Source organism: Stegodyphus dumicola, chromosome 7 (genome assembly GCF_044657685.1).
Source record: "Stegodyphus dumicola isolate Sdum_Otavi_A_Nest chromosome 7, ASM4465768v1".
Lineage (NCBI taxonomy): Eukaryota > Metazoa > Arthropoda > Arachnida > Araneae > Eresidae > Stegodyphus > Stegodyphus dumicola.
In genome coordinates, this window is record NC_140774.1 from 117,909,751 (window position 1) to 117,921,548 (window position 11,798).

The 11,798-nt window shown below is 32.4% G+C and overlaps 1 protein-coding gene across 3 annotated transcripts in view; it reads right to left on the reverse strand.

Moving 5' to 3' along the window:
- Positions 1 to 10,716, reverse strand: part of LOC118192900 (G patch domain-containing protein 3-like) — a 33,760-nt gene extending 23,044 nt beyond the window's left edge. For all 3 annotated transcript variants that reach the window (XR_004758853.2, XM_035363921.2, XM_035363926.2), the window contains exons 1-2: positions 10,328 to 10,716; positions 449 to 840 (exon numbers count right to left, since the gene is read on the reverse strand). Coding sequence is in view for 2 of the 3 variants with exons in the window: in XM_035363921.2 (XP_035219812.1) it covers positions 449 to 840; positions 10,328 to 10,688 (753 nt within the window). In the remaining variant the exon portion in view is untranslated. The remainder of the gene's footprint in view (positions 1 to 448; positions 841 to 10,327) is intronic.
- Between the last annotated feature and the right edge of the window lie 1,082 nt (positions 10,717 to 11,798).

Consider the following 11,798-nt stretch of genomic DNA (forward strand, 5'->3'; position numbering starts at 1 on the left):
ATAGACAGCATAACTGTGTTACTTGGTGTTGTGTTATTAAACTCCTCTAGAAATTGTTCTACCACCTTTTTGAAACTTAGTCCACTTTTATGACAGCTTCCGTATAAGTGGAAATAACGTTCAACTATGAATACTTTTTCCTCCATCAAATGATCCACACCCAACAACAACTGCACAACACAACTTCCTTTTTACTACTGCAAACACGTGCAGCTGGAGCTAAGCCCAGTCGACAAATGCACACACGTGTTCGAGATGCACAAGCTTCAGTACTGTATATTTTGACACATACTGTAAAAGAAGGAAAATCTATATATTTATCTTAAATGGCAAAAAATATTTCAATAATTTAATATGAATTAAATAGTCTCTATTCTGCCACAATCATAAATTAATTACAGATATAATACTAAAAAATTAAGATAAGCTGTGATGAAATATTACAAACCTCATTTTTCTGCTCTGAAGATTTAATTATATCAGTATTTTTATGAAAACTCCAAGATTCTTTAGAATGGATGTTGTCTAGCACTTTTGGCATGAAAGAAGTAGTAGCATTTGAAGAATTTTTGCTCTTTTTGTATTCAAAGGGTACATTTCCATAAATTCTTTTAGATCGATTTCTGGGAAACTGTAGACCAAGTTTGGAGATAAGGGACGGAGGTAACCTGCAAGCTTTGATTTGTTCAAGAAAATGACTTGTTTTTGTTCCTACATTTCCATTAGGCATGAATGTTGGAGGATGCATCTCAATTAATGAGTCCAAATCACTGCGAGTGAATTTCTCTCGATGAAGTGGTAAATTTGCATTAATAGTTCCTCTTTTACAAGATGTTGAACCTAAAATAAAAAATAAAATATATAAATAAGATTCATCAATATAAAACATGTACCCACTTTTATCTTTTAAAAAGTACATAATAACAAAGACAAACTTTTTCATATCTATATGCTTACATAAATCAAAATTCAACCCTAAATATAAATAAAATTAAAAATAAATAATCCTTTTCTTTGTTATATCTGTTCATTTGATACGTATAATTTATTTAATTTATATTAATTTTATGTACACAAGTATGTATACACCCCCTTCAAGATACACAAAGTTACATATTAAGAAAAATCTACCAAAATAACAGATCTACTAATTTTAGAAATGCATCATTAATAAAATTTTATGCCTACAGCTAAACAATAGACTACAATCATAAACCTTAATATTTACACAGATAAAATTCCTTATCTTTTACATACTTTTAGGAAAAGAATTAATGCTTAATAATTACCACACTATATGGCATTTAACAAATGTCATATGTTAAATTTTAATATTTTGGATAAGTAATTTAGAAAATATTACTTTCAGAAGCTGAGACACAAATTTATGTTCTTTCTAAAACTAACACAGATCTTTAGGATGATACCAATATCATTTATGCTGAAATTTGATTTGAAAACAAAAATCTTATTTTAAGAAAAGCCACACTTCTCATGAACAAATGTATTTTTAAATAAGGTCACTTAAAAATATTTAATTACTCCTATTATGATAAGTAAGCTCGGTTAGTCTATATTTTAGGGTACCCCTTGGATTATTGCAAAGTTGTTTCATTTAGCATCAAGATGTTTCATTTATGGTAATATGAGTATTTGAATGTTATGGAAACGCTATTGTGACATGACTAGTTGTGTGATTGCGATGAATTTGACTAATGGAAAAATATTTATAAGGGCTTATTTATGTGTTGGATGTTGGTTGGGAAGTATGTTGCTTATTTTGTGCTTTACGCAATAAAATGCCTGCTGGTGGTACAATTAACCTGAATTTTCTGTACACTTTAGAATGACTGGGAAAGAAAACATTGATTGACTGGTGTGTAAATGAAGATTTAAATGGCTTCGTTCACCTCTCAGTAAATTAAGCAGTGAGATTTAAGGATTTGGAAACCAGAGCTCATATCAACACTATGAAAGGTATGTGGAGTGTAATACAAAAAGACTTTTGAAAGAAATGTCATCGACAGTCCGGCAGTACAGAGAATATTTTTCATTTTTACTTTTGTGAATTTATGTGGCGACGGCAGTATAGAGATTCTAGTTTAGATAATTTTAAACAGTTTTGGGATGCTGTTAAGGAATTCTTTGTGTCTCACATACCGAAGAAACAGAAATTTTTAAATAAGTCGATATTTCCTTTTTGTATTGTTTAGATTACATAACATGTATTTCCATTCTTATGTTATTTCCTTGTTTGATTTAAAATGCAATTTATTGAGATTATATATGAAATAGTAAAAGCGCATGGAAAAGCCGGAGCAGTGTCGAAGCGTGCTTAGATCCATATTGAAGAATTTTGATTGTGCAGTATGCTAGTAATGTTAACTTGGTAATATCTAAAGAACTTGGCAGTCGAGGCAGATTTAATTCCATTTTTATTTGCAATTGATAATTTGTGGCCACAATTAATTGGCACATTTTACACACCAGTCATGCCTTTCCACAGAAGATTTACATTTTTGATATTGTTGAGATAGAAAGCAAGCCAGCGAAATTACACGTTAGCACAGTAGAGAGCAAAGCTGAAGTGGTGCGTAGTTATGCAAAATGGAAGCACACAAAGAGAAAAGGTGTTGGTTTGCAATTTGGTGATTGATCAAGAGGCATCTGCATTAAGGGTTACGTAAGATCGCATGATTAATTGAATGACGCAGTTTAGACTTAAGCGCTATTTTTAGGACAGATAGATGAAGTTTCCAAATGAAAATAGAAAATAAAAGAGGCTGTAGTGAATTAAAGTTAGAAGTTTGCATTCATATTTTTTATCTTACACATTTCCCCCTTTCAAAAAAAAAAAAAAAAAAAAAAAAAAAAAAAAGGCAGAGCTATAGAGAAGCCTTTTTGAGAGAAAAAGCATTAGAGTAGCAAAACATGAGATATATAATTTTGAAACATACAAAATATAATATTTGCTTTTGAACAATAAAACTATAGTATGTAAAATTTTGAGTTTAATAATAATTTTTAAAGTCCTATGATGATTTGAGTCCAATCTGGAGAAGTTCTTTTTACTGAAATATTCACATCACAATTTCGATACTCCAGGGAAGGATTTCCAAAACTTTTTTCATACTAGATCACAATTATAAAAATGTTATATACCCATAAAATATTACGAATAATCATAAATCTTAAAATTTTACACCAAACTAATTTTCATATTTATATGTAATACTTTCATCATTTGGAATAGCACTGTTGAAATTATGGTTTTTACTTTTATTACTACATTTTACACAAACTTTCTTTGAAATTTAATCTAGCATATACAGTGATTTAAAAAGTGCAACTTTGAACAGGGATATCAAAATGTGGAAAAACAATTTTTTTGAATAATAAGGTTTGCTGCAAGTTTTTAAAAATGAAATCTAGTGCCAGCCTTTCAAAATTAATTTAGCATTTGTTTATAGTAAAATGATGAATGTTTTCTGAGTGTGCCAACGTTTCAAATTATTCCAGTGCTTTCAAGGTCATCGAACTGCATATCTTGATCTGGCTATGTGCGAATAATTTAGATTGTTCTTTCGCAGTTATGGGATTAAATTTACACTTAAAGTAGGTGTCAGAAATTTATTTTCTTTTCTGCTTTTGAATAATTGAATCTCCATTGGGAACTGATATTTTTTCTTAATATATTGAACATTAAAAATGTAACCCTGTGATATGAAAAAATGTAATTTAATGATATTAGAAATTTGAATTCTAATAATTTAGTAAAGTGTATAAAGAATTCTTAGATTTTTAATTATTTTTAGGGAAGGCTGTTAAGATAAGTTTTTATATTTTTGAAATTTTGTTGAAAATTTTGAATACGAATTTTATAATTATTCTAAAAATGAATTAGATGTAAAAAATAAGTGAAATTAGTACAGACAAGTAATATGAAGTATTGTAAATATATGTTAAAATTTATGGGTGATTGTATGTTAAGTATAGAGTATGTCAAGGAAGTGGTTCCTAAAACAGAGGCTTGTAATTACCTCTGTACAGTTGTTCCTTTTATCCTCTTCATGTTAGATAATGTTGGAGGCTCTTATTTTATGAGTGTGTGTAATTTTTTTTTAATATTATTATACCTTTTTTATTGTGGAATGTATTAGTGCAGTTCTCAAAGGCCAGTTACCTTATGTAAGGAACGGAGGCCTTTTCAAGTAACTGCCTAGGCACCCTGGGCCACCAGTGCAGAGAAAACACTGGTTAGCTCAAGAGGACAGTCCTATTGATGGATATGTTTCTTTAGAAGTATTGTGAGGCCTTCCAGTTTGGTAAAATCAGGAATTTTAAATGAAAGATAATAATGGTGAAACCACAATTTCTGAAACTGTTACTTCTATTATATTTATGGTGTTAAAATATAATTTATCAGTATAGAAATTCATATCATAAATAGTATTTATGTGCATTACATTTAATTATAAGTAATGATTATGTAAAAGTTTATTTTGTGATATTCTGTGATAACAAGAACCTTTCCTGAAGAATTATGATTATAGTGAACTCTCAAACAAAAAGACTATTGGACTGAAATGCTAAAACATTCAGTGACTCTAAAAATTAAAAATTTATTTTAAAAAATTGATGTTTATAAATTATACTTTATATTGTGAGAATTTTATGACTTTTCATTTACTAGTGCTTTAATGCTTTCTCTTTAAAAAGGTTTCTCTGTTGCTACACTTTTTTCTTCTTGAAGGGGGGAGGGGAATATGTAAGAAAAATAAAGAATCTTATTAAATTAGCAACATAAATTTCCCTTCTCTATTCTAAAAATAGTAACCCCTCTCTGCACTGCATCATTTCGAGACTATTCTATGTCATATGATTCTTACGTAATTATGATGATGTAAATGGAACTAAAAGGATCAAGGATCAAGGAAGTTAATTTATGGAGTGCGCTAGGCTAGACCTTTAACTCCACATCATCAGAGATGAAATAATTACATCAAGAGAGGGGGTCATCTAATAAGGGAAAATTTTGAAGCCTAATTATAAAAATAAAAGCTTTTTAGATAATGCCTTCCGCATGAGAAAAAAGGAAAACTCTTAGAAAGTCTTTAAATTAGATTTCGTGTCTAAAAAGGGCCAGGAATAAATTTTCAGAGAGGAGTCAACATTCAAAAAATTTTGAAAAGAATAAAATGGTGCAATACATTTCCTTGATTCTTGATATCAACAGCAAAATAAAATCCTTAGGACAAGCAATCCGGAGAGTTGGGCAAAAAGGGCTGTGGGGGTAACCCGTTGGGCGGGTTCCAGTAGCAGTTTAGTGTGATACATACAGCTGATGGAGGAGAAGAAAATTTTTGGTCACTATTTAGTGCAACGTTTAAAGGCCCCCTTAGGGGGGTCAAAAGCAATCCGTTTAGCGGGTAGAAAAGAAGCTTTTAAGAAGCTATTGAGAAATTAAGTGCAGTCGCGTGCGGCTGCAGAGATAAGTTGTCCCTTGTTAAAGAAACGTTAGAAGACTCTTCTTAAAAAGTTAAAGAACAGGGTTCCTCCAGTGAATGACCTTACCTTGTTAATGCGGGGGCGGTTGGGGTTTAGGAATGAGAGGTAAGCATCCACTTGGGCGTCTGTATTCCAATACCGGCGCCGTTTAAAAGGTAGTTGAGCATAATCAGGTTGTAAGATTGTTCTGCGTTGCTTTTTAGAAGAGGCAACCGCAGGATCATATACCGGCAGGGTATGTAATACCGGATTTCTAACAAGATGGATGTTTTTGAAAAATCTTTCCGAAAGTCGCTGTATAAAGCAATTAATGGGCATAATTTTGAGGTCGTTATGAATGTCATCGTTCCTTATGAACCATGGAGCATTTAATATCTGCCGTAAAAATTTTCATTGAAAAATTTGAACGTGTTTACGGTTAGTCAGAGCAGCTGAGCCAAAGATGGGACTCGCGTAAGTAGGCCTTATGATAGATTTGTAAAGGAAGATCTTGCTATCAAGTGACAGGTCGCTATTTTTAGTGAAAAAGGGACGCCGGTTGGCTTTGACAGCTTCCTCATTCGCAATAATTTTTTGAATGTGAAGTTGTCAAGTTAATTTTCAGTCTAGTAAAACACCAAGGCATTTGTAAGCAGTAACCCAGGGAATAGGTTCACCGAAGAAAATTAGGTTATCTAAACGAGGGATGTTTCTTCAGATGAATAAAGTGGCAGCACATTTAGCGACATTAATTTGGATTTTATACAACCCGAGCCAGAGTTCTAAGGCTGAAAGGTAACTTTGTAATGTAGAGATTACCGTGGTGATGTTGGTATGTTGAGTTAGGATGGCCGTATCGTCTGCATATAAAGATAAATCGATACTAGGTGCCTTAGGCACGTCGTTGATATAGATATTGAAGAGCAGAGGTGAGACAAAACTGCCCTAAGGACATCCAGCATGGATTGGGTGGGGAGAGGAGAGTTTGTGGTTAACTCGTACGTGGAAGCTTCGTCCGGCTAAGTACGAGCTAATAATTTTAATGATGTGAGCCAGAAACCCAAGTCGCATGAGCTCGTAAATAAGTCTTTCATGCCAAACCCTGTCAAAGGCTTTAGCTATGTCAAGATAGACAATTCCAGTATTCTCGTGCTTATGAAAGTGTTCATGAATGAACCACTACACGTAGTAACTGGTGTACCATGGAGTGTTTAGGTCGGAAGCCGAATTGTTCCGGGATGATTAAGTTCTGATCTCGACAGAATTCATTCAGGCGATTAAGTAAGATATATTCAAATACTTTTGTGAGTGAGGAAAGCAGACTAATTGGTCTGTAGTTGATGGGTAAGTTTAGATTTTGCCCCGGTTTTGGAATGGGGACGACCGTTGGAACTAAAACTCAACCAGCCAATAGTAATTTTAGAGCAATATTAACTGTTCAATCAGAATGCTTTGAGAACCAAAACTTAGTCTGAATAAGATTTCACCCAGAAAATAATGCACTTGCTTTCTACGCTATGGCTTGGTCGAACTGCTATCTGTCTGCTCCTCATTTCTTACTGCAGATTTATCTAAAATGTAAAAATTCTCGGTATAGGCATGATTAATGTGCTAACTTGATTGTGGCCGCAACATATTTCCTGAAATAAAATTGAAAATTTAATCAACATTTCTATGCCATCCAAATTCCAATTTCCTGGTCATTGCTTCTGCTCCTGAATATATTACATATATTTTTTGGGTTGATCTTTACATTATGGTAACTTGGTGTTTTTTTGGCGACCAACTCTCCTACAGCAACCCTCTATTTATTTTTCCCGCCGCCATTTTGTCTTCACGAAGTAAAGACATGTTTCTTTTCTTTTTATCTACTGAACACTTCTTCCAACAATCCACTAGTCAAATTACACTTATGCTAGAAATTTTATCTAACAAAACTGCTTAATCATGACAAATATTCACTGCAAAATTGGGAAAAAGTGCACAATACCATACTCCTTACGCGTTTTTCAAAATAACACATACACATAAACCATGTACACGCAGACTTATTTTTACTTAAAAAAACATCCCAGAATTGCACAAAAATGGCATTGCGCTTACTCTTCACTATATCCATGTACACTGCTTTTTTCTCATAAATTAGAAAAATTTAAAGAAAATACATGACAATTTTCTGAATCTTTAAACCCGGTAAAAAGAACATATATGAAATTACCTGATCGCGAAAAAGTATATACCCTTTCCAAATATGAACATTTCCACATATAAAATAAATAAAATATCCAAAAACTTTTACCTCTAAATCATCTATTATATTATAAATGTCACCAACGAATTCATACCGCAAGCATAACAAATACTTAGTGTCAAATATTTAAATTATTTCCATGCACGTTTACTTCAACTAAAACGTATACCAAATTCCTACAAACACAAAATTCACAAAATAACTATCATTTAATTAAAATATCACTAAACCATGTACACGTCGCCTTATTTTTACTTAAAAAAAAAAAAAAAATCCCAGAATTGCACAAAAATGGCATTGCGCACACTCTTCACCATACACTCCTTTTTTCTCATAAATTAGAAAAATTTCACGAAAATGCATGACAATTTTCTGAATCTTTAAACCCGTTAATAAGAACATATATGAAATTACCTAATAACGAAAAAGTATATACAGTCAAAAGTCGTTAATCCGGACTCGTCGGGACTTCGGCGATTCCGGATTATAGATCATCAGTTTAAATCTCGTAAGATGGCATGCAGAAATTCTAAAATTAAAAATATGAAACTGTAATTTATGAAATAAAGAACAATTATGATCTAAAGGGTATCAAAATTTACAAAAAAAAAAAAAAAAAAGCTTAATATTTATTTGTTTACTTTATTAAACATTTCTCTCAATGTAAGTTGTTTAAGTTGCTTCATTTTATGTGATAATACTTTCTCTTTAATTCTATAAAAAGACATAATTTCTTGTTCAGTTACAAAGTTCCGCTGTTCAAGTCCCATTAATTACTGTGCCGAGAATACCGACTAACTTGTCAATCGAAATTTTTTTGTTTTCACTAACCTCTCTGTCACATTCTTCATGTCTTTATCCATTTTTTGCAGCAATTCCACTTTTTGTTTGTTGGACATCGAAACATACTTTCGTTTTGTAGATCCTTTGGAAGTTCCAGCATTGGAAATTCTATTTGACATAATCGAAAGTTCAAGTTTACTTTTATAAAATTGCTCTTACAGTCTGCAAAAAATAGTAAGCGGGATCCAATTCGAAGATTAAGGAACAACGCAATCATTAACATTAACTGAAATAGATAATTAGATAATTTTAGCCTACACCATCCGTTATACATTAAACGCGCAGGCGAAAATGTATTCTGCACTTGCGCACACGCATATGCGTAGTAGTCGAGGTCTTACGCGCACGCGTAAAATGCCTGTGCGCATGTGCCAACGCGGCGCATGCACAGAAAGTTCTTAGCTTTGAGGTCCGGATTATAGATCATTCCGGATTATGGGTGTTCGAATTAACGACTTTTGACTGTACCCTTTCGAAATATGAACATTTCCACGTATAAAATAAATAAAATATCCAAAACCTTTTACGTCTAAATTATCTATTATATTATAAACGTCACCAACGAATTCATACCGCAAACATTACAAACACTTAGTGTCAAATATTTAAATTATTTCCATGCACGTTTACTTCAACTAAAATGTATACCAAATTCCTACAAACATAAAATTCACAAAAAAACTATCATTTAATTAAAATATAATTAAATTCAAAAACACTACTTAAAATATAAATAAGCACATACATTAAATTAATAAAAATTAGCTTACAATCCTAATTACTTTAAACTAAATCATTGCTAATAACAATTTTCTCAATAATACCAAATTACTTTACTTCCACCTTACATTTAGAACAATGCATAAAAATAATATCCTCAAACCTTAAATAATTAAAAATACCAACTTACCTAATCTTCTTCAGAATCTTGATTACGTGTCCGATAAACTTTTCTTATTTCATCTGCTAAATAAAAAGCAAGCATATGTGCGCCTGTTTCAGGATCTTTAAAATCATACTTATAGTTCACAGCAAGGTACCAGGTAAAATAAATAACTTAATAAAACATCTTTACTTCTATCTCGCACAACCTTAAAGAAACACTTATTACTACCCCTTTCAATCCCACTAAATACCCATTTCGAATTCACTTTAGTTAGGGCCATTGGATCCAAAAATTAACGAACACTGTTTCACACAACACAGAATAAAGCCAAATACAAAATTTCCAGATTTTTTCCCGATTTCCCCCCTTTTCCGATTAAAGAACCGTAATTCGTCCATTAATATCACATGACATATCCCATGATCTCTCATTTCCCTCACACAAAATAATGCGTAATCGGAACTGAGTACTTACTGCTCACATTATTACCAAAGTCCCAGGTAGTAACCTTTATCGCCTCCAAAATGTCGCCAAACTACCAGTTACCATATTCTAAAAATCAGCCGCAAGTAGTTTGGCAACATTTTGGTAAGGCGATAAAGGTTACTAGCTAGGACTTTAGCAGTGTACATGGATAAAGTCAAGAGTGTGTGCAATGCCATTTTTGTGCAATTCTGAGATTTTTTTTTTAAGTGAAAATAGATGTGCTTTCTAACTTGTATTTTTTTTTTTTTTTTACCTGCTTTTTAATGGCTTGGCGACATTGCGATCCTATACTCAAGCTGTTCCTAATAGTTTTATAAAATGCTATCGACATTTATTAAACACCGTAATTAATAAAAAAATGGAAATCAACTAACCTGTAGCCACCGAATCAGTTTCTTCCGATAAAATTATCTTTTTAATGAAGCAGCAAGAAACAAGAGTTTCACCTTTATTATCTAACCAATGCTCACCATTATAAGTTTTAATAAATTCTACTGCACGATGTGCAACAACTTTTATAATGCAACAATTAGTTACACGTCGAGATCGTTCAGAATCATTATTCTGCTCAGAATCTGAAGGCTTCTGTACTTCAGGTCTGTGACGATAGTGAAAACATAAAAAACCACCAGTTTCTGTAAATGCTGAAAAAAAATTTCGGAGATCGGAAGCATGTAAATGTTTTGGAATATTATTTACAATTAAATAAACTTCACTAGCTTCCGTTAAGGCCATATTTATAAACAAATCATCTTATTGCCAATTCTTAGTAGATAAAAACAGATATACTACCTCTATTGCCAAATGAATGCACTAATTTAGTCAACGTGAATACCATTCGATTTCCTACTTCCGATGACGTCAGAGATGTATTGAAGATACTGTCGTTAAGCGTTTTCCTTCTCAATACCAATATTGAGTATTCTTGCAAGTAACAATATGCATATAAATAATTTGAAACAAATTTACTCGTTCTAAAGTCGTAATCTTTTATTCAGCGTTGTGATTCATACCTTCTCCTAGGTTCATACCGACCGAGCCCCCCAAACATGCAAAGTTTGTCTTACTTTGGTATCTGTAGTCTGTCTTACTTTGGTCTACACTTAATAAAATGGCTGAAACAATTAATTCTAAGAGACATTTTTTTTCTTAAAAAGCTGGTGATTTTTGCTTGGGACAGTGTCTAATGCCATTCATTAAACATTTCGCGGTAAGGAATGCGAAATTTTTCAATTCTTCTCATTATATATTTTGTTCTTTCTTCATTTGGGTTAATCTCCACTACAAAATCAGATAGTTCCTGCGTTTTGTTTAATGATTTGTTTAACTTTTTGTATGTTAATGGCTCTTTATCTTCTTTATTATCGCTGCTTTCACCATCTGCTAGTATTATATGATTATCCAATTCTCTTTTGTCATTTCACGATCATCATTCCATACTAATTCTTTGATATCTCTTTCCTCATATCTCAAAATCTTTTGCCGCCTATTACTTCTGTAGTTTATACGATTTTCTTGGCCTCATTTTCAGTCGATGGAACTCCTTTAAAATTGTTGACGTCTGGCCAGAGCTGATAATAGCAAACATTCATTGTTGATGGTATTAATTGTTCTCAGTAGCGTAGCTAGGGTGGAGCGAGGGGGGACATCTGTCCTCGGGTGCAGTATACAAGGGGCTCCAAATTGAGGGTACGGAACTTTAGAATGAAGTGTTTTCCATTCGTGGCGCACAAAAAAGGGGCTCAAAATCTTCAGTTGTCCCTGGACGCTGAAAACCCAAGCTACGCCTCTGATTGTTTTCATGCGAGTTTAATAATTTCTATGCAGTATCTTATGTTGAATCAC